The sequence below is a fragment of the Pristis pectinata genome, chromosome 13 (assembly GCF_009764475.1).
Source record: "Pristis pectinata isolate sPriPec2 chromosome 13, sPriPec2.1.pri, whole genome shotgun sequence".
Taxonomy (NCBI): domain Eukaryota; kingdom Metazoa; phylum Chordata; class Chondrichthyes; order Rhinopristiformes; family Pristidae; genus Pristis; species Pristis pectinata.
In genome coordinates this window covers 8,849,436-8,873,618 of record NC_067417.1, presented here as the reverse complement: position 1 = coordinate 8,873,618, position 24,183 = coordinate 8,849,436, and the positions used below count along the sequence as shown (strand labels likewise).

Below are 24,183 nucleotides of genomic sequence, written 5' to 3'. Positions count from 1 at the left end.
TGTCCTCCTGCATCAGATTCCATCTTCTTCAGCACTTTGTCACCTCCATCTATCACCTCCCAGCTTCTTGCATCATTCCCACTCTCCCCCTCCCTCACCTGCCCATCATCCCCCTCTCGCTTAGATCCACCTGTCACTTGCCAGCTCTTGCTCCACCCTTGCCCTTCACCTCTTTATACTGGCTCCCTCCCCTCTATCTTTCAGTCGAGATGAAGGGTCTCGACTTGAAACGTCGACTGTCCATTTCCCTCTATAGATGATGCCTGACCCACCCAAGTTCTTGTTTGCTGCTCCATATTCCAGCATCTGCAGTCTCTAGTATCTCCATGGGCTGAAGGGCCTGTTCCTGGGCTCTATAATTCTTTAATTCCATATTAATATGGTTCAGCGTTGACCAAAGCAGGCAGGAACTCAGAAGTGTGATGGTCACTCTCAAACCAGCTGTTAGTTGGGCACTACTGCTGTGGAACAGATTTGTGCCAATGGCTCTCAGCATCCATGGGTATTGGAGCACTTATGAAGTGAAAGTGTATTGGTATTGGTTTATTATTGTCACTTGTACGGAGGTACAGTGAAAAACTTGTCTTGCGTACCGATTGTACTGATCAATTCATTACACAGTGCATTGAGGTAGCACAGGGTAAAAACAATAACAGAATACAGAGTAAAGAGTCACAGTTACAGGGAAATGCATTGCAGGTAGACAATAAGGTGCAAGATCAAACAAGGTAGATTGTGAGGTCAAGAGTCCATCTCAGCGTACAAGGGAACCGTTCAATAGTCTCATCACCGTGGGATAGAAGCTGTCCTTGAGCCTGGTGGTATGTGCCCTCAGGCTCCTGTACCTTCTGTCTGATGGAAGAGGAGAGAAGAGAGAATGACCTTGGTGGGTGGGGTCTTTGATTATACTGGCTGCTTCACCAAGGCAGTGAGAAGTATAGACAGAGTCCATGGAGGGGAGGCTGGTGTCCGTGATGCACTGGGCTGTGTCCACAACTCTCTGCAGTTTCTTGCAGTCCTGGGCAGAGCAGTTGCCACTACCAAGCCGTGATGCATCCAGGTAGGATGCTTTCCATCAATAAAAGTTGGTGAGTGTCAAAGGGGACTGCCAAATTTCTTTAGCCTCCTGAGGAAGTAGAGGCGCTGATGAGCTTTTTTGGCTGTGGCTGGACCAGAACAGGCCATTGGTGACGTTCACTCCAAGGAACTTGAAGCTCTCAACCCTCTCAACCTCAGCACCATTGATGTAGACAGGTGCATGTACACCTATTTGGCTTAAGTCCAGTCCTTGGTGACATCTTCTTACAGAAGGAACTCATGGTCACCTGTGGTCTTTACGTGCTGTGCAAGTATAGCTGTGCATGGGGCAATATTTAGTAACAGCATCAGCCGCAGGAACGGTGTAGATCTTAGAAAACCTCTTACTATTATTATAATATTATTATAATTATTACATTAAGGTATTACATCAAAATGAATGTAATTACAGGGCTGTGGGATAAAAACAAGGGAGTGTGGTTAATTGGATACCTTGACCAAATAACGATTAAAACTTAATGCTTTTTGTGTTTCCTTTTCATTTTGCATCTCCCTGGCCCTAATGCCTGATGTTTCTCATTCCTGAATGCATTGTTTGGCTGCAGCTGTTTCCTTAAAACAGACAGACATGTGTCTCAATATTGTACGCAGGAATGGGCATTAACTTGCAGCGTGGGAACGCCACCAATTGCGTGTTTTCCATCCAGTTCGTCTGTCGTGGTCTAGCTTGCTCCTCGCCTCCTCTCAGTCCCAGCAGACGAGCCACACACCAAGATCTGGCACGACGTAACATGGACCTGCAGCTCGATGCTTGTTGGAGGGAAGAGGGAAAGGAAAACCAAAAAAATGAGCCACAAAAATGATTTTGGCAGGCACTTCGGTAGATTTTTAACAAAGAGAACAGCAGGGAAAAGCATTGTTATTTGGAGAGACCACAATATAGCTGCCATTTGAGGAGGAAACACACAAAATAACAGTGGTAGACCACGTCTGAAACAGATTGCGTGAGCAGAGCTGTTGTGTTTCACCCTGGACCCTCTGTGCTGGTTCACTGTGAGGAGTACTTGCTTCTGGTACTGGGAGCACAACATGAAACATATTTTATGTCCCTGCATTCTTAAATGAGGATTACATTACTTTGGGTTGGAGTCTGAGTACATCTGTGACCTTGCAGTGTAGCAACTCTCCATTTGCTTGCAAACAGATGTGGCCTGCCCTGATGCATGAGGAAGGAGCTCTGAACATTGGGCTGTGATTACATATGTTTTATCATAAAAAGCATTTAGAGATCAGACCATAAACCAACATTTATTTTGCTTGTAATCTGAGATTCTGCATTTTTTTTTGTAGCCTGTGGAAGCTATCCACAATGAGGCAATGACCATGAACCCTAGTTAGTGTATGACCTAGGCAGGCACTTCAGTGCATAATGGAAGTTCTCCCCAGTGTTGTACCGAATAATAGGCTCCCAAAACTCACAACTCATGATGAAAAATCACATGGTTCTTTGAGGAGTCTTGCTAAGTGCAAATTCACAGAACTCTATCGGCTTTAAAGTGCTTTGGGATGGCTTGGATTTTGGTAATTGGTTTATTATTGTAACATGTGCTGAGATGCAGTGAAAAACTTTTGTCCTCATGCCATCCAGATAGATCATTCCATACAGAAGTACATCGAGGTAGTGCAAAAAAAACCAGAATGCAGAATATAGTGTTACAGTTACAAAGAAAGTGCAGTGCAGGTTGACAAATAAAGCGTAAGGGCCATGATGAGGTAGATTGAGAGATCAAGATTTTTTCTTTGTTGTATAAGCAGTCCCTCAAGAGTCTTAAAACAGCCTGATAGAAGCTGCCTTTGAGCCCGGTGGTACATGTTCTCAAGCTTTTGTATCTTCTACCTGATGGGAGAGCGGAGGAGAGAATGTCCGGGGTGGAGGATTTGAAAGATGCTATATAATGCAGGACCTTTCTTTAGCATTGAGGTGATGCAAGTTTAGTGTGCACACGTGTCTGTGTGTGTGCGTGCATGTGTGTTCTATCTGAAATGTAAACTATCAGCAGGATTGAGTTACGAGAATATTGCCAGGACTCGAGGGACTGATTTATGGAGAGAGGTTGAATATGCTGGGACTTTTTTTGTTGGAGCATAGGAGACTGAGTGGTGATCTTATGGAGGTGTATAAAATTATGAGGGGCATAGATAGGGTCAACGTGCACAGTCTTTTTCCCAGGGTTGAGGAATTGAGAACAAGAGGGCATAGGTTTAAGGTGAGAGGGGAGAGATTTAATAGGAACCTGAGGGGCAACGTTTTCACCCAGAGGGTGGTCAGTATATGGAATGAGCTGCCAGAGGAAGTGGTTGAGGCAGGTACATTAACATTTAAAAGGTACTTGGACAGGTACATGGATAGGAAAGGTTTCGAGGGATGTGGGCCAAATGCTGGCAAGTGGGACCAACTTAGATGGGAATCTTGGTTGGCGTGGACCAGTTGGGCCGATGGGCCTGTTTCCACGCTGTATGACTCTATGACTCTATTTCCTTTAACTTTGGGCCACACACCTGTTCACCTGAATTCCTGTCTGTGCTGGTTTTACACAGTTGTCAATCCTTGGTCGAACGTTCAGTCTCTAGGTCTCGTTGCGTTTCCCTAGCGGGTGACTGACACTTTTGATTTTGTCCTCCGAGGATCCCGGCCACAACGATTGTTTAACACAGTGTGGTATGCTCGGACAGTGTTGTGAATGAAAGAGTGAATGAATGAACAGTTTTTCCAGGCAGCCAGCTAACCTCCTCCCAGACCCGTGCCAAAGTCAGATTCGAGCCAACTGCTGTGATTTAGGACAGCAGGCCCAGACTGTCTTTTATTCTCGTGCCATGTCCTACATGCCTGGTTCCTCTTTCACTCTCAACACTTCCTCATCCTCTATTCAACCTCACAACGCCTGCCCTACAAGAGAGAGACAATGCAGTCTCGCTCCTCTCTGTTTATCTATACATCTCAAAATTTAACTTTGTGCTCGGGATTCGAAACTGCTGATCAGTTGCCCTCACAAATGGCTCCGATCTCTGCACCCAACGTTAGTATGCCCGTGAATCCAGTTTGAGAAATAGTTTGAGTTCAGATAACTTCTGTTGAACATTAATTGGAGGCGTACAGGTGCTCTATCCCCGATCTTATCGGAGGTGTTTATTGAAAAACCAGGCACAGGATTTTCCAACCACTATTTTCAACCATCAGAAGATTGGAATTTGAATTGGATTATTATTGTCACATGTACTGAGGTACAGTGAAAAACTTGTCTTGCATGCAGTTCATACAGATCAATTCATTACACAGTGCATTGAGGTAGTACAGGGTAAAACAATAACAGAATACAGAATAAAGTGTAACAGCTACGGAGAAAGTGCAGTGCAGGTAGACAATAAGGTGCAAGGTCATAGCGAGGTAGATTGCAAAGTCAAGAGCCCATTTTATCGTACAAGGGAACCATTCAGTAGTCTTATAACAGCGGGATAGAAGCTGTCCTTGAGCCTGGTGGTACCTGCTTTCAGGCTTTTGCATTTGTCTTTAACTGGGGAGAAGAGAGAATATCCAGGGTGGGTGGGGTCTTTGATTATGTTGGCTGCTTTCCGAGGTAGCAAAAAGTATAGACAGAGTCCATGGAGGGGAGGCTGGTTTCTTTGATGTGCTGAGCTGTGTCCACAACTCTCTGCAGTTTCTTGCAGTCCCGGGCAGAGCAGTTGCCATACCAAGCTGTGATGCATCCAGATAGGATGCCTTCTATGGTGCATCGATAAAAATTGGTGAGGGTTGATGGGGACATGCCAAATTTCTTTAGCCTCCTGAGGAAGTAGACGTGCTGGTGAGCTTTCTTGGCTGTGGTGTCTTCATGTTTGGACCAGGACAGGCTAGTGGTTTACTCCTTGGAACCTGAAGCTCTCAACCCTCTCGACCTCAGCACCGTTGATGTAGACAGGAGCATGTGCACTGCCCCCCTTCCTGAAGTCAATGACCAGCTCTTTTTTGCTGACATTGAGAGAAAGGTTACTTAGCTCTCCTTCTTGAACTCCGACTCATCGTTATTTGAGATACAGCCCACTACGGTGGTGTCATCTGCAAACTTGTAGATGGAGCTAGAGCAGAATCTGGCCACAGAGTCATGAGTGTATAGGGAAGAGAGTAGGGGGCTGAGGACGCAGCCTTGTGGGACACCAGTGTTGAGAATAATCGTGCCGGAGGTGTTGCTGCCTCTTCTTACTGATTGCGGTCTGTTGGTCAGGAAGTCAAGGGTCCAGTTGCAAAGGGAGATTGTAAGTACAATATCAAACAATTTGATAAAGCCTCCACTGGGAAAATGACCCCACATTGACGGACATGTTGGGGAACTCAATGCTGCTGTTGTTTATGTCTCAGTCTCAGCTGTTTACTGATCCAAAAGACCCAGAGGGGGGGCCTTTTGCCTTATGATTGATTTCTCATCTCCTTTCCCTGCCCTGTGCTGTAACTGCCTTTCAATAAGTCGCTTTGAAACTCAGAAAACCAATCCACTGAATCAATTTGCACAGTTGCTACTATGTCCCATTGAACAGCTTCCCTGCCAGAGAGGAATCCGTAGGGAATTCTTCTCACCCAGACCTGCTCTCCATCCCTTCGCTTGAAACCAGGAAGAGGTGGGGGTGAGGTGGAAATGGACCGAAAACATCTACAAGGTAGGGAGTCTTCTGGGAAGGTTATAGGAAGCTTCAGAAACATCAGAGGTTCAAAGTAGGACCGGGCCATGAGTGAAGCTGAATGTGCTAAATCCAGTAGAAGGGTCCTTTGAGAATTTAGATGCAGGTCAGTGAGGATTTAAACTGAGGAGAGGCAAATAATGTTTAGCAGATCTGGTGAATCCTTCCCTTTAACTATTCACTGGGGAGAAGAGCTAGAGCGATGGGCCCCACCTTTTGCAAATTTATAGGCGTATAAATAATACACAGGTTTCAGCAATGCTTAAAGCACTCAGAGTTAACAGAGTCCATGGGGTGTGCACGTACTGCCCTGGGCTGGTACGAGAGGCTGGGCCAAAACTTGTGAAATGTTAATAACTGTCATTAGTCAGTGTGGAGACCATCCCACAGAATTGGAAATACATTGCATAGAACTCATACTCAAGGAAGACAACAAGCAGCTGAATGGCCCACGTCTGTTCAAATAAGCAAGCTGCCACAAAGTGAAAAAGATAAGCTAATCTGCTTCAAGAATATTGCCTGGCACATAATCATTGTCATGCATATCCCCTGTTTTTATCATGGAGTCATAGAGTCACAGAGAGAGAGAGCACGGAGACAGGCCGTTCGGCCCATTGGATTCATGCTCACCATCAAGCAACCATATTTTTTTACTATCCTGCCCCAACCCATCCTCCCCACATTCCCATCGATACCTCACAGATTTCATGTACACACTAGGGAGAATTTACGGTGGCCAATTAACCTACTGGCCCAACACATTTTTGGGATGTGGGAGGAAACTGGAGCAGCTGGAGGAAACCAGGCACAAGCTCCACACAGACAACACCGGTGGTCAAGATTGAACCCGGGTCGCTGGAGCTGTGAGGCAGCAGCTCTAGTATCTGTGTTAAAATGTTCTGTGGGATGTCCAGTTAAGAGAGCAGAGTGGGCCTCATTTTATTGTCCCAACTGATAGACAATACCTTAACGTTCTGTTGTAGAGTCAGCCAGGGTTTTTATTATTTCCTTGTCTCTGGAGCATGACTCAAACCCACAACCCTTTGACTCAGAGGTGAATCTGTTCCCATATCAGCCATTAATGGCAATAACAAGGCAGTGGAAGTTTATATGGAATGGCTTACTCAGACCTCCAGCTGAACTGTGATAAGACTATTGAACGGTTCCCTTATACGATGAGATGGACTCTGACCTCATGATCCACCTTGTTGTGACCTTGCACCTTATTGCACTGCACTTTCTCTGTAGCTGTGACACTTTACTCTGTACTGTTATTGCTTTTATCTGTACTACATCAATGCATTCTGCACTGACTCAATGTAACTGCGCTGTGTAATGAATTGACCTGTACGATCGGTGTGCAAGACAAGTTTTTCACTGTACCTCGGTACAAGTGACAATAATAAACCAATGCCAATACCAATAAAATGGGACTACTGTAGATGGGTGCAGACTTAGTGAGCTGAAGGGCCTGTTTATCTGCTGTATGAGTCTCAAATATTGGTGAAAGTCTTATGATATGGTCGGTGTTGAAAATGGATAGCTTGAAATTTTGAAAGATGCTCTGGATGCGGGAGAGCAGAATTGAGGAGCAGGTCTTTTTTTTTACAGAATTAAATTGGTTCATTATTGTCACCTGGAACATTGAACAGTACAGCACAGTATGGGCCCTTTGGCCCACGATGTACTGAGGTACAGTGAAGAAATTGTTTTGCATGCCATCCATACAGATCATTTCATTACATCAGTACATTGAGTTAGTACAAGGGAAAATGATAACAGAATGCAGAATAAAGTATTACAGTTACAGAGAAAATGCAGTGCAGGCAGACAATAAGGTGCACGGCTTATAACGAGGTAGATTGTGAGGTCAAGAGTCCATTCCTATCGTACTAGGGGACCGTTCAATAGTCTTGTATCAGCGGAATAGAAGCTGTCCTTGAGCCTGGTGGTACCTGCTTTCAGGCTTTTGTATCTGTCTTTAACTGGCCTTCACCAATTTTTAATCAGTTACTCTGAATCAAATGTTTTAGCTGTTTTAACCATTAATCACAGAAAGACTACAGCATGGAAGGAGGCCAATCAAGAATTGATGTTAGGGTGACAGATGGCAGTACTTTGTGGAAAGCTGAAAGGTGCATTGTTTGTGGGTGGGAGGGAGATTACTACCTCAAGTCTATACCAGTTAGTTGGGACATGGAAGCCCACTGTAAATGGGCAAAGTTTGTAGATGGTATTAAATTTTAGGTAAGGAGGTGGAGATGAGAAAGAGAGAGCAGCTGGGGGTCCAAAATGAAAATTCAATAAAATCAGCAATTGGGAAATGAGTGACAAATAAAATTAAATGTCAAGGAATTGAAGGTACCTCTACTACATAAAAAAAATGTACTGTGCTCAGCACTGATCAACAAGGCAATACAGGATGCTACAAGCAGAGCAAAGAATATCTAGGCGCATCCTTGGTGGCAGAGGATTGAGATAAAGGAAAATACCAGATAATCTGGTACTGTTGAAGGGAATTTAAGATCCTACACAGGATATTCAGGGAAGTGAATAGATATTTGAAGGTAAAGCATTTATAAAATAAGGTCTTTATTAGTCACATGTACATCGAAACACACAGTGAAATGCATCTTTTGCGTAGAGTGTTCTGGGGGCAGCCCGCAAGTGTCGACATGCTTCCGGCGCCAACATAGTATGCCCACAACTTCCTAACCCGTACGTCTTTTGGAATGTGGGAGGAAACCGGAGCACCCGGAGGAAACCCACGCAGACACGGGGAGAACATACAAACTCCGTACAGACAGCGGCGGGAATTGAACCCGCGTCGCTGGCACTGTAATAGCGTTACGCTAACCGCTACACTACCGTGCCTGCCCTTATAGATATGCACTCAATGGCAGTGGTGGGATTTGGACCTACGCCTCTGTGGAGATTGGAGCGTTAATCCAGCGTCTTAGACCGCTCGGCCACACTACCACACAGTTTGAAGGGCAATATGGAAAGGATACAAATGGAACTAAGTATTCTGCAAGGTGCTGGCACAGACCTGAAGGGCTGATTGGCCTCCTGTTCTGTCGTCTTTCTAGGATTAATGGTTAAAGCAGCCAAGATATTTGGTTCAGGGCAGCTGATTAAGAATTGGTGAAGGCTACTTACAGACAGTTGTAAAACTAACACATCATTTCACACAAAGGCTAGGAAATGCTCTTAGGCATGGGTGTGCATTGTAGACATCTTTGTATCTTTCAAGAGAAAACTGGATGATGTTTCTCTTGTTAACTAATCCCAAGTAGGATAGAAAGAATGAACTTCATGACGGATGCTTGAAAACTTGTGAAGGAATTTGCTGACATCTTTAACCAATCTTAATGAAAATCATGCCTTTGACTGGGGTGCAGTCACATCTGACATTGAGACCTATGTAACCATCACATTGACCATCCCCCCCATTGAACTTTAGCGTCAGAGTTGATATTCCCAAGTTACAATTATTTTCCCCTTGGGCCACAACTGTGCTTTAACATAATAAGCCCAACCTGATACCAATTTCCCTTCTCAAATTTTATTGCTGGTGGGTACAGCCTTTCCTGGGCAAACTTCTTATTTTAGAACTCTGTTGTTAGATGTTCCCAGAGGCATTCTGTTTAATTAACAAAATACTTTGATTTAGCTTTTTGACCAGACATGCATTTAACAAAAAAGCATCTGGCCCTTAATACATTTTCTTTGTATTGTTTTGTTTGGCCAACAATTTAAAAATAAAAGATGTTTGCAGATTATAGTTGGCCACCCAGGATTTGGCCAAGCAGTCAATGTGCTGTGAAAACCATGACGATCGAGTGCAATCCTCTATTCATTGCAAAAACCAAACCGTTGGAGGAGCTCAGTGGGTCAGGCAGCATCTGTGGAGGGATATGGACAGTCGACATTTCCAGAATCCCAGATGGAGAGTCTCAATCCGAAATGTCGACTGTCCATTTCCCTCCACAGATGCTGCCTGACCCACTGAGTTCATATAGCATCTTGTTTTTTTGCTCCTGACAGTACCAATTGCTATGACAACACAGAAGTATTTGTTATCAGCCAATGGATGCATGCTTGCTATTCTCATTCTGAATTAACAATAAAGAATTTAAGATAATTTTTGTTAGACGCGTCCCTTCTATTTTACTTCCACTTTCTCCCTGAAAGAATTTAAAAGCACAGATTAGCTTGGCTTGCAATATTTTCTGCAAACCATATTGGAACATTATGAATACATTTTTAGAGCAGTGTTTAAGCCCAGATGAGTCTCTTCACCTTAATTCAACTCACCCTGACAGTGTACTGTACCTCCTTCCTTCAATGAATTCTTAGTTCCCAGGCACTCCGAGTAGCTGTTTGGATTCTTGCTCTCTCACAGACTTGGGTAGGAACTGACACAACTTCCAAAATGGTGGCAAACAGAACTAATGCTAAAGGGAGCTGCTAGTGTTGTATTCCTCCAACAGGAGCAACTAACAGGTGGAATACCAATGTCTATGGTTCTGAGTTATTATAGTGACCATAATACTTGCTTATTGCAATACAGAAGGAGACTCTTCGGCCCAATGAATCCCTGCTGACTCCAAACAGAGCAATCTCGTCAGGACCAACTCCTCATTTCCTTGAAACCCTGAAACTTATTCTTTTCACCACATGTCCATTAATTTCCCTTTGATTCCTTTTTCTTGTGAATGTTGTGTATCTGATGCTATGTGCCTGTGATGCTGCAGCAAGTAAGTTTTTCATTGCACCTGTGCACTCATGTACTTGTGCATATGACAATAAACTTGACTTTGACAGACATATGAACAGGCAGAGATGTGGACCCTGCACAGGCAGATGGCATTAGTTTAGGTTGTCATCATGGTTAGTGCAGACACGATGGGCTGAAGGGCCTCTTCCTGTGCTGTACTGTTCATAGGATTATACGGCACGGAAACAGGCCCCCTGGCCCAACGTCCATGCTGACCAGGGTGTCTTCCTGAACTAATCCCATCTGCCTGCACTTGGCATGTACCACCAGGCTTAAGGACAGCTTCTACCCCACTGTGATAAGACTATTGAACTGTTCCCTTATACGATGAGATAGAGTCTGACCTCACTATCTACCTTGTGACCTTGCACCTTATTGCACTGCACTTTCTCTGTAGCTGTGACACTTTGTACTATTCTTGTTTTTACCTGTACTACCTCAATGCACTCTGTACTATCATAATGTAACTGCGTTGTGTAATGAATTGACCTGTACGATTGGTATGCAAGACGAGTTTTTCGCTGTACCTCGGTACAAGTGACAATAATAAACCAATACCAATACCAAAATCTACGATTGTGACAAAGCTGGAAAATCCAAGTGTTTATATTTAAAGATTTGTTCTGCAGGGATTGAATACTGGACATAACAAAAGCACCACTGGTAAATTTAATGGGGACTTCAGGGGAAATCTCTTTACTCAGGGAGTGGTCAGAAAGCGGAACTTGGTTCCTTAAGGACTGGTTGAGGCAATTAGCCTGGGCACGTTTATGGGGAAACAATCAGCACATGAGAGGGGAAGGAATTAAAGGTTATGCTGGGAGAGGCGTGGGACAAGGCTCATGAAATTTCAGTGATCCTGTAGACTTGTGAGGGGTGTGTATTTTCCAGTGTCCCGATCACTAAAACAGATTTGCAGAACCAGATTGCAGCCTTAATGCACATCGGACAAGATGATTATGGCTAAAGTGGAGCGGTTAGTGTAACGCTATTACAGTGCCAGCGGCCCGGGTTCAATTCCGGCCACTGTCTGTAAGGAGTTTGTATGTGCTCCCCGTGTCTGCGTGCGTTTCCTCCAGGTGCTCTGGTTTCCTCCCACATTCCAAAGGTGTATGGGTTAGGAAGTTGTGGGCATGCTATGTTGGTGCCGGAAGCGTGGTGACACTTGCGGGCTGCCCCCAGAACACTCTGTGCAAAAGGTGCATTTCACTGTGTGTTTCGATGTACATGTGACTAATGAAGATATGTTATCTGGTAAATTTTGCGGTTAGGTAACCCAAGTACGAGAAGTCCTCAGGTTTCGACAGGGTTCCATTCCTGAGAACTGTTTGTAGTCTGTACTGTTCGTAAGTTGGAAATGAACAAGAAACAGTGCGTGGGAGCGGATCACAGGAACGGCTGTGACAGGAGAGCGAGCTGGTGCTGGAAGAGCGGCCGCCAGCCGGCCTCAGTGAGTGAGTGAGCGAGTGAGTGAGTCTGCTCAGCGCTCCCAGCCCCTGATTGTTGTGGTTCTGGGACGGGGTTTGGTGCAAAGGTCACACGGAAATGCCCCGCTCCCACACGGCAGAAGATACCTGCAGCTCGCAGCAGCTGGCAAATCCATCCCCATCCATCCCACCGGTCTCCCAAACGTTCATTCGTATGTACAGGGTGACCATAAGTCGGGCGCTTGTAACCTGGGGAGGACCTGTTTGCAGGCGATACGAAGACTGGTGGTGTTGTGGATGGCATAGAAGACTGCCAAAGGATACAGCGGCAGAAAGATCAATTGCAGATATGGGCGGACGAATGGCAGATGGTGTTTAACACGGCCAAATGTGAAGTGTTGCACTTTGGGAGATCGAATGTAAAGGGACAGTACACTGTTAATTGCAAGACCCTTAACAGCGTTGTACAGAGGGATCTGGGGGTCCAAGTCCATAACTCCCTGAAAGTGGCTGCACAGGTTGACGGTGGTAAAGAAGGCATATGGCATGGTTGCCTTTATTAGTCGAGGAATTAAGTTCAAGAGTCGGGAAGTTATGTTGCAGCTTTATAAAACTCTGGTTAGGCCGCATCTGGACTATTGCATTCAATTCTGGTCGCCCCATTACAGGAAGGATGTGGAGGCTTTGGAGAGGGTGCAGAAGAGGTTCACCAGGATGCTGCCTGGATTAGAAGGCATGTGCTATAAGGAGAGGTTGGACAAACTTGGGTTATTTTCTCTGGAGTGGTGGAGGCTGAGGGGAGATCTTATAGAGGTTTATAAGATTATGAGAGGCATAGATAGAGTTGACAGCTGGTGTCTCTTTCCCAAGGTTGAAATATCTAATACCAAAGGGCATGGATTTCAGGTTGGAGGGGGTAAGTTCAAAGGAGATGTGTGGGGCAAGTTTTTTACATAGAGAGTGGTGGGTGCCTGGAATGTGCTGCCAGGGGTGGGGGTGGAGGCAAATACGATAGAGGTGTTCAAGAGGCTCTTAGATGGACATGAATGTGCAGGAAATGAAGGGATATGGACATTGTGTTGGCAGAAGGGATTAGTTTAGTTGGGCATTTGATGAATAATTTAATTAGTTCGGCACAACATTGTGGGCCGAAGGGCCTGTCCTGTGCTGCACTGTTCTATGTTGTATGACCTGTCCTAGGCACCAACTGGGCTTACAGGCGGCTGTGATTTGGTGCATATGAGTGGCTGGGGGACAAAGCATTCACCCTGCTGTGAGCTGGAGTTTGCTCTGGGCTCCAGGTCACATCCATAGAGTCCCCAGGTTTATGCCAGCTTCCATTGTCACATGAGTCTCTATGCAGACCAGACGGAACAAAGGGTTTTAGCCATGTTTCATTGATAGGAGGGGCAACCATTTGGGTTTTCCTTCAGTGAGAAGTGCAGCTCCCTCAATAACCAGCACTGCCAATCTCATTTAACTGAAGTTTGCGGTGTGTGTAGTCTGAACTGAACTTAAGTGAAATGAGGTATTACCAGGGGTTGCAAGGTCACGATGGTAACACAAGTCACAGCTAAATCAACCAAAAGACAAGAAAATCCTTCGCATTCACCACGCTGTGTTTTCTCAGGGATTACTGCATTTTTGGGTTTATTTTAGGGCTTAGCGTGCTAGTATTCATGTTGGAAGAGATCAAGGCAAGCTCTAAAATGCACACTAGCCCACTAAAAGTGGATTACCTGCACCTTTTTAGCTCTTTGTCACTGTCAAGGGAGAGCATGTTTTGGCAATTATTCTGCTGTTATTTTCCTAAACTTTGTTGGGAGTAAATGAGGACCGAGTTCATTGTTTACACAGTCTCTGACTGACAGAATCATCTAAAACTGGCGTTTATTCAATAGCCTGTCAGGTAACTAAGTGAGTCCCTTTGACGATGTTGGCATTACGCTCAAGGTTACAGTGGGTTATTGATATCCTGTGCTGTTCTCCACAAGCAATGCTCTGAAGGAGTGTGGGCTTCCAACTGCCCTTTTGGAGGTCTTGGATCTAGTTTAAGCCCAGAAGCAGCTGAAAGTCCACCTGGACAGTTGAGGCCACGCTGGCAGCATCTCATTGCTCTAGGCGAGCTGCCAGAATGCCCCAGGCAGCACGCACCGGTATACTTTGTCAGTCAAAGTCACACTCTTGCCTCTGAATCAGAAGGTGATAGGTTCAAGGTCTCCTTCAGAGACTTGAGCACACAATTCTTGGCTGCATTACTAGGGAGTGCTACATTGTTGGAGGCATTAGTTTTCAGGTGAAAGTCCTGTCCGGTCTCACTCCTGCTGGTGTTAAAGGTCCCATGACGCCTATTCAAAAAAATGTAGGGGTCAATTTATCCCTCAATCCACATAATCAAAAAATACATGTAATCTGATCGAAGTCAAAGTGGAGTTTATTGTTATATGTACAAGTACATGTGTGCACAGGCGTAATGAAAAACTTACTAGCAGCAGCATCACAGGGACTTAGCATCAGAAACAACATTCACAAGAAAAAAAATAAATTAAACATAAATTATACACAATTTTTACAAGAAAGAACACAATTAGGACAAAATAAAACAAAGTTCACTGTAGGGCAAAGTGATCATATTGTTGCCATGATGAGGTAGTGATTAGGGTTGTGCAGGTTGGTTCAGGAACTGAATCGTTGAAGGGAAGTAGCTGTTCTTGAACCTGGTGGTGTGGGACTTCAGGCTTCTGTACCTCCTGCCCAATGGTAGCTGCGAGAAGATGGCGTGGTCCAGATGGTGGGGATCTTTGATGATAGATGTTGCCTTCTTGAGGCAGCACCTCCTGTAGATACTACCGATGGTGGGGAGGTATGTGCCTGTGAGGTATTGGGCTGAGTTCACTACTCTCTGCAGCTTCTTATGTTCCTGCACATTTGAATTGCTGTACCAGACCGTGATGCAACCAGTCAGGATACTTTCAGGATAGCTTCTCCCTTCTTCCTGAGAGAAACCAGAATTGGACTTTTGCATCGTTGACTGTGAATTGAAGCCAAGTCAGAGGATAGGAGAGCAATGAGAGTAAACAATCACAGAAACACCATAACAGCCTAATTTCACATCCTTAATAAGACCCTTTTCCCTTTTTCTGGAATTCTCATCCTTGCCTTTTGTACTTCTCGAGTCAATTATTCCAGCACACTCAAGACTACCCTCCCACTTCCGACATTCTGTTCCCACATCCAAACTCACAGCAAGTTCCCTTCACTAATATCACCATGCCCTCTGGGAAAAAAAAATTAGTTCCCAAACAAAGCAACAATTTCAAAGTTCTTCTTTCTTCCAACTTTTGTTTACAAATTCTTCCAAGGTCCTATGTCTGTAATCAAGCTTTTCATACTTTTCCAAGTCTGGTCTCATGGTTATTCAGTTGCCAAGACCCTACACATGGGAGTTCCCTCTATGCACCTCTCTGCTTCTCTACTTCCCTTCTGTTATGGTAAAAGATAAACCCTGCCCTCTTGATCAAACTCACCTGCCTCGACATCTCCGCCTTGGCTCGCTCTGAGCGTTATTAGTCGTTTCCTATCAAGTACCTTGGAACACCTCTGCTGCGTCAAGGGTGCAAAATAAGATATCTTTATTAGTCACATGTACATCGAAACACACAGTGAAATGCATCTTTTGCGTAGAGTGTTCTGGGAGCAGCCCGCAAGTGTCGCCGCACTGACATAGCATGCCCACAGCTTCCTAACCCGTACGTCTTTGGAATGTGGGAGGAAACTGGAGCACCCGGAGGAAACCCATGCAGAAACACGGGGAGAATGTACAAACTCCTTACAGACAGTGGCCGGAATTGAACCCGGGTCACTGGCGCTGTAATATGAAACCTATTGCTGTAGAAATACTTTGCCTATAATTGAGATTGATGCAAGAAGTGTGTAAAATTGCAGGAATTGCATGCGTACATACAGCAGAAAAGGTAGAGCTTCCAACACCGTAGTCCTGAAATTTTGCAGTACTTCTCTATTCAGCTCAGAACATGAGACAAGTTTGAGGACATTTTCTTCCCTCCTCTACCTTTCGAGCTCTTTAGTCATTCAACCAGATTTCAGCTTTACCAGTCTCTCCACTTAGTTTATCTGCTTTGGTTTGAGAAACCTTGGTGCCAAGCTACAAGGAGCAGTGGCACCCTGGTAAAGCCCAACATCAAACCACCAGTGGAGTATTCTAAACAAACAGTCTGGTGGTCGGTGGAATTTTATGAGGCCAGCGTATACTGTGTAAATTGTTACAGCACATAACGAGGCCATTGGGCCCGTTAAGACCATGCCAGCACCAGCAGAGCAACCCCAGCTATTCCACTGAAATCTATTCAAGGTATGTCCACTTTGAAGAAGTTTTCTTCCTCTGTCCAGGAATTCTGTGAGACCCTCTCTCACTGCACCCCCTCTGTGGTTTCTCCTGCTCTTCTGATCTTCGACCACATTCTCACACAGACTCGCTACTACGGCCACGTATTCTTCCTGGTAATTGTCCCAGCTGCCCTCCCCACCTCTCCCCACCTAAAATGTTGAAAGGACTGGACAGAGTAGATGTGGTCAAGCTGTTTCCCTTGGTGGGTGAGTTCAGGACCAGAGGGCACAATCTTAGAATTAGAGGATACAGGTTTAAAACAGAGATGAGGAGAAATTTCTTTAGCCAGAGGGTGGGTGAATTTGTGGAATTCCTTGCCACGTACAGCAGTGGAGGCCAGATCATTGGAGGCGTTTAAGGAAGAGATAGATAGATATCTAAATAGTCGGGGTATCAAGGGATATGGGGATAAGGCCGGAAATTGGGGTTAGGTTTTTTTTTGCCCCCACCCCCCCCTAATTTCTCATTTCTTTTTCTTTTTTTCCTTTTCTTTGGAGCAGACTCGATGGACTGAATGGCCTACTTCTGCTCCCTTGTCTTGTGATCTTGCGACCTCCCTTATTTGGTTCCATGCTCCAACGTCTTTTCCCATCAGATTCCACCATCCGCAGCCCTTTGTTGCCTCCACCTCTCACCTCCCAGCCTCTGTCACTATTTCCACCCTCCCCTCCTGCATCTGCCTATCACCCCTCCTCACCTGGATCCACCTATCGCTTGCCAGCTCCACTCTTTCCCCTCACCTCTTTATACTGGCTATCTCCGATGTTTCAATCCTGATGATCCGAACATCGACTCTCCATTTCCCTCCACAGATGCTGCCTGATCCACTGAGTTTCTCCAACAGGTTGTTTATGGCCCCATTTATTCCATTCTACTTCTCTTTCCCCAGAGCCCTGCAATTTAAACTCCATCAAAGTTCCTGCCCAATACCCTTTTGAAGGCACTGATTGATTCTGTTTCCAGCACCCTTCCAGGCAGTGAACTTTGGCCCTGAGTGAAAAGGTTTGGACAACACTCACATTTCATGAAATGTCAATGAATAAGCTTGAAAGAGACCCAATATTTACAGTTCAGTTCACCAAATCAGTGTGGAGCAACACTTCACAAAGCCAATAACATGTTAAATTATGTAACAAAAACAGTCGAATACAACTGGGTTAAACTAAACAGAAGTCTAATCCAGCCACAGTTTTGAGTTAAGAACATATGGAACATAGAACAGCCTTCAGCTCACAATGTTGTACCAAACCAGTTAAGCTAATGACACCTAATTAAACTAATCCCTTCTACCTGCACTTGGTCCATATCCCTCCTGAATTCTGTGTCCAAATCCGAGGTCCAATTGAATCCATCCAGAAACAAGGCTGATCTCTGGTGTTGAAAGTTTATGAGGAGCTTTTTACTCCTTGAGAGGTGATGTAATGGAAGTATGCAAGAGCGAATGATATAGAGGAAGTAAATTTGGGAAAATTATATTCAACTAAAGTGGAAGATTAGGGTGAAGGGAAATGGGTGGGGACCAGTAAAGAACAGATTAGTATTTCTTCTAAGAGTGCTCAACATACGACTTGCAATCTGGAGCAAAGGCATAAAGGTGGTATTGTTTAAAATATATTAAGAGTGGGGAGAACCTTAAGATCCCCCTGGATGACCAGGGTAGGGGAGTCTGAATCAAGTGGACATAGATTTAAGGTGAGATGGGAAAGATTTAAAAGGGACTTGAGGGGGAGACTTTTTCACGCAGAGAATGGTGAGTATGTGGAACGAGCTGCCATAGGAAGTAGTAGAGATGGATGCAATTAGAATGCTTAAAAGGCATTTGGACAGGTACATCAATAGGAAAAGTTCAGAGGGATATGGGCCAAATACAGGCAAATAGGGCTAGCTTGGATAGACATTTTGTTTGGCCTGGATGAGTTGGGCTGAAGGGCCTGTTACTGTGCTGTATGATTCTATGACTGATCCTCTGTCATCCCTGTAATTACCTTGTGGTCTTGTGACACTTTCGGAAGGGGAGATTGGAATGGAGTTCTTGTTTCCAATTAAGTTCTGGCAACTGCTGGGAGAATAGGAGTTGGATAATGCCACGATTAGGTTGCGCTGTAATGTGCCCATTGTTAAATATACACTGAGGCTTATTGAGTCCGTTTATATGATAAACAGCCACGCAGGAAAGATTCTTCAACACCAGTGGCATTTACATCAGACGTGTTAGAAACATCTGGACATAAAACTATAGATAGAAATTGGAATATTATATTTAAGTTCTTCCACACCCTTACTCCTAATTCTATAATCTCCCACATCCTCTCCCACCCCATCTCCCGCTGACCAAATTTTGGATCCTTCTTTCATTACTTTGCCCACCAAGTGCTTTCAGTCCAACCTCTGGAATCCTTTTCCTAACCATCCCTCCTTCTCCACCTCTGACTCGTTTCTCTTCTGAAGTTTGGTGATACCCTGCCTCCCTTTTGGTTTGGCTTTGTGTGTCCTTGCTTCTCTCAGTGAAATGCCTTGGGACGTCACCACACTGAAGGAGCAGAGTTTATGCTAATTGCCCTTTGAGTCTCAAGCATACCCTGTTACTTTCCCGTTCTGATTTTTCTACTGTCCTTTCCTGGGGACACTGACCAACATACATAAGCACTAGGCACCTTTTGAGATTTCACCTGAGTGCCTATTCGTGACTAATGTGGAGTAATTCCTCACTCCCAGCTTCTTAAGGGTGTTTAGAAATGGCCATTAAACACCAGCCTTGTCAGCACTGCCCACACAATCTTCGTGATCTCTGAGCTGCTGGTGAGTATGAAGCAGGATAACTCCACAGCCAGACTAAATGATGTCCTCATCTAGTCTCCCAGCATTCCATTTCACTCCCCAAACAGGAGCAAGTGCAACAAAACCTTGTATTTATATGGCACTTTTACCATATAAACCCCCAAAGCCCTTCACAAGAATTTTGTCACTGACAAAAATGTACAGTAGCTCAGTGGTTAAATTATTGGACTGATAATTCTGGTGTCCAGGGACATGAGTTCAAAAGCCAAGAAGATATGTCAGGAATTTAAACTTAGGTACTGAAAAAATAACTAACAGTTAAATAAATCAAAGCTGGGGTTTGATTGGTGAGGGGGTTAAGGGTTACAGGGAGGATACGGGAGAATGTGGTTGAAAAAATCAGCCATGATTGAATGGCGGAGCAGACCCGATGGGCCAAATGGCCTAATTCTGCTCCTATGTCTTCTGGTAGATTCTGGGACTACGAAGATCTGGAGATCAGGAAGGAAAGTAGAGCTAAGGCCAAAATCAAATCAGGCATGATCGTACTACATGGCTGAGCAGCCCTCAGGGGCTGTATTGAACCAGTCCTACTCATATTTCTTATGTTCTTATAAATTCTGGAGTAAAAGCAGCCATGGTAGTGGACAGTAACAGACTGTTGAATGACCGAATTTGGTTTTTCAGGGAAGGCTTTCAGCTGCCCTTATAGAGTCAGAAATTCATGTCACTAAAGTGCCCTCTGGAACAAACTCACAAGCCCTCATTCAGCTCCAGGGCAAAGAGTGAAGCGCACACTATGTGTATTCACCTCATCTTTGGTAGTACCTCGGCACTGAGGATGACTTGCTTCCACTCCCATTCTGTGAGGTGAGCTGATGAAACCAAAATGGGGCCCACGTGCTCTCCACAGGTGGGGCAGGAGGTGGTTGATGTGATGGGGGGCCAGTAGGTAGTTTTGGGAGTTGATACGCTCACTCTGCTATTTACGCTGGTCTTTCGTGTGCTCCTGATGCAAGAGCTCAAGGGTCTCAACATCCGAAGTGCTCTCTCTCCAGCTTCCGTGGCCCTGGGCCAGTGATTCCCACAAGGGCATCTTACACTTCTTCATGGAGACGTTGAAAACATTGCAACCTCTTCCTATGACAGAGTTTTGAACCGTGTCTGTTTCAGGAGTCTGGTATCGAGCATGTGAACAACATTGCTTGCCCAGCAGGGCCAACTGAATGTAACTAGGTCCTCGGTACCCCCTAGCCTCCTCCACTGACACCTCCCAAACCCAGAAACCCTACTGCCAAGGAGGACAAGAACAAAAGGCACAGAGGACCACCATTACCTACAGGTTCCCCTCCACCTCACATGGCTTCATGACTTAAGATGGAAAGAGTGCAGAAAAGATTGAGAACATGGAACACTACGGCACAGTACAGGCCCTTTAGCCCACAATGTTGTGCCGACATTTTATCCTGCTCTAAGATCTATCTAACCCTTCCCTCCCACGTAGCCCTCCATTTCTCTATCATTCATGTGTCTGTCTAAGAGTCTCTTAAATGTCCCTAATGTATCTGCCCCCACAACCTCTGCAGGCAGTGCGTTCCACACACCCACCACTCTCTGTGTAAAAAAAAAACTTTGCCCTGATATCCCCCTTATACCTTCCTCCAATCACCTTAAAATTATGCCCCCTCGTGTTAGCCATTGTCGCCCTGGGAAAAAGTCTCTGACTGTCCACTCGATCTATGCCTCTTATCATCTTGTACACCTCTATCAAGTCACCTCTCATCCTCCTCCTCTCCAAAGAGAAAAGCCCTAACTCACTCAACCTATCCTCATGTCTTATGAGGATAGGTTGAGTGAACTAGGGCTTTTCTCTTTTACGAGGATGTTGCCAGGACTTGAGGGGCTGAGTTATAGTGAGAGGTTGGGGAGGCTAAGACTTTATTCCTTGGAGCCTAAGAGACTGAGGGTTGAGCTTATAGAGGTGAAATCATTAAGGTCATAGATAGGGTGAATGCACACAGTCTTTTTCCCAAGGTTGGGGAACCAAGAACTAGAGGGCATAGGTTTAAGGTGAGGGGGGAAAGATTTGATAGGAATCTAAGGGGCAACTTTTCCACACATAGGGTGATACATATATGGAACGAGCTGCCAGAGGAAGTGGTTGAGGCAGGTACAATAACAACATCTAAAAGACATTGGGACAGGTACGTGGATGGGAAAGGTTTAGAGGGATGTGGGCCAAACATGGGCCAATGGAACTAGCTTAGATGGGCATGGCCAAGTTGGGCCGAAAGGCCTGTTTCCATGCTGTGGTGACTCTATAACTTGGCCGTGAATCACAATTCCATCATATCTCCTGTAACTCCCTCCCCATTAGCACTGTTGGAGCACCTTTGCCACCTGAACCTCCACCAGCTTAAGAATAACCAAGCGATGTGCAATATCTGCTGGCCTCACCCATATCTCCATGTGATGTGATGAAGGGCCTCGACCCGAAACATCACCCATCCCTCTGCCTCCACAGATGCTGTCTGACCTGCTGAGTTCCTCCTGCAGTTTGCTTTCTCCTCCAATGTGATATGTTGATTTAAAAAGAAGCACTATGCAGTTCTCAAAGTGCAGAAAGGTTTCTTGTCTATTTTCTCTCCCCCTTCCTCCATTCCCCTTGCAATAACCCCTCCACACCACTGTCCCTGGAGTCATTGGGCCATGGAAACAGGCCCTTTGGCCCAATTGGTCCATGCCATCCAAGATTTTGGAATTGGAATTGATCAGCCAGACTCTGCTCTAACTCCATCTACGAGTTTGCAGATGATACCACCGTAGTGGGCCGGATCGCAAATAACGATGAGCTGGAGTACAGGAAAGAGGTAGAGAGCTTAGTGACATGGTGTCATGACAACAACTTTTCCCTCAATGTCAGCAAAACAAAGGAGCTGATCATTGACTTCAGGAAGGGGGCCAGTGCATGCCCATCCAAGCCAGTCCCATTCGCCCGCATTTGGGCCATTAGCCACTGAACACTAAAACTACAGCTGTCTTGTTTTAACTGCCTCGTTCATCGCTACTCCACGGACTGTAATTTGACTTCATGTTGACACTGTCGGCCTGCTAGAACAAGGGCCTCCTTGAAGTCACTCATTAGCCCCGACCTGCTAACACACGGCCCTCAACATGTTCGAGATTTAAAATGTCACCTGGCAACCTCCTGTGTGTTCTAACAAATAGTAAAGAGAAAAAAAAAATCCCATTTGTCTTCCAGTCAGGTTTAATACGGAGCCAAGAAAATGAATACCTTATAACTCCATTACCTCATCACCTGGCACCGAGACACAACTACACCTCAGCTCCTGGGCACCGACCTCATGCCCTCTACAAGCGATCACTGGATCAGAGACTACAGCAGCACCTGGTGGGTAGAAAACCTGATCACCAGCATCACAATCTCCATTCTCCCAGTAACCAACAGCACAAGTACCAGCGGCACCAGGGAGAGCAAAAGCAGCACTACTGTGGGCGGCGAAAGAAATGTATGTAAGGAACTTTTCTTTTTAATTACTTGTTGTTTAGTCCAAATAGATGTATGTAATATAGTCCAATTGAAGATAGCTCTTGTGAACTTGTAGATATTAAAGTCACCACTATTTGCATGCAGTCACTTACCCCTCTCATAAAATAGCCCAAGTTTTTTCTTGACTAGAAGGGCTCCCAATTTCTCCTGTTAATCGGTTATCTCTCAACCTTCAGCCCAAAGTTTCATTGCCCTGCCAGCTGATGTGGCTTGTGTCTGACTCCAGACCCACAACAATGCTGCTGGTTCCTAGCTGCCCTCTATAGTGACCCGGCAAGCCACCCAGTTCAAAGGGCACATAGGGATGGGGAATAAATGCCAGCCTAGCCAGAGACTGCCACGGGGAAGTCTGCAGGACACCTGGAAGATTTTGTAAATAAGGTGTTCTTTTTCTTCGAAGGATTCATGGCTGATTTACACACTTGTAATTCTGGGTGCAACATTTTTGATTGTATTCACTGGATGCTGGGGTTGCGGGCTTGGCCAGCAGTTATTGACCATTCCTAGTTTCCCTTGAGAGGGATAAAACAGGAAGTGCTGGAAACACTCAGCAGGTCAGGCTGGGAAGGAGAGTTCTGGCAAAGGATCTTCGACCACAGATATTTGCTCTGTTTCTCTGACCTGCTGAATATTTCCTGCATTTCCTGCTTTTATTTTAGATTTCCAGCAATTGCAGTTTTTTTTAGTTTGGGAAGCTGGAGGTGACAACTGAGTGGCTTGCTGGGCCATTTCAAAGGCCAATTAGCATTGCTGAAGGTTCCTCAACCTGAAATGTTAACTCTGTTTCTCTCTCCACAGATGCTGCCTGACCTGCTGAGTATTTTCAGCATTTTCTGTTTTTATTTTAGATTTCCAGCATCTGCATTTTTAAAAGAAAAATTCACCATTACTTGTAGATCTGGAGTTAAACCTTCCCCAGATCAGGGAAGGAACCAGATGGGATTTGTCAATCATGAAAATGCAGATGCTGTAAATCTGAAGTAAATACAGAATGTAACAGAAAATGTTAGAAACACTCAGCTGGTCAGGCAGCATCTGGAAGAAGAGAAACAGAGTTAGTTTTAAGTCAAAAACCCTTGGACCCTTTGGATTTGGAAATAATTAGTGGTTACCTAGTGTTTTAATTCCAGGTTTAATTGCTCATTTGAAGTTAAAATCCAGAGTTCACTGAGTGGAATTTCAACTCACGTCCAGACCTTAGACCGAACATCCAGTGTATCTGTGCCAAATACCTTAGCACCAAAGTCTGGATCAATAACTCTATTCTGCCTCAATGTTGTTGATAGATTTTCATATTGGAATAGTGTTGACAGATTGTTACTGGTGTAATGCCGTAGGATTTTAAACTGAATGGATTGTTTTGTCAAACTCAGCTCTTTTCTATCGCCATTGAATTTTGCTGCGGGAAAGACTGTGCCATCTCTCGGGAAGAGCTGTCGAGAGAGTATTA

At 45.0% G+C, this 24,183-nt stretch overlaps 1 protein-coding gene across 1 annotated transcript in view; it reads left to right on the top strand.

Moving 5' to 3' along the window:
* The window catches only part of adamts18 (ADAM metallopeptidase with thrombospondin type 1 motif, 18), a 242,553-nt gene that overhangs the window by 83,031 nt on the left and 135,339 nt on the right, over window positions 1–24,183 (top strand). Inside the window, 1 exon segment of the mRNA XM_052028680.1 lies at window positions 22,425–22,692. Coding sequence (XP_051884640.1) covers window positions 22,425–22,692 — 268 coding nt within the window.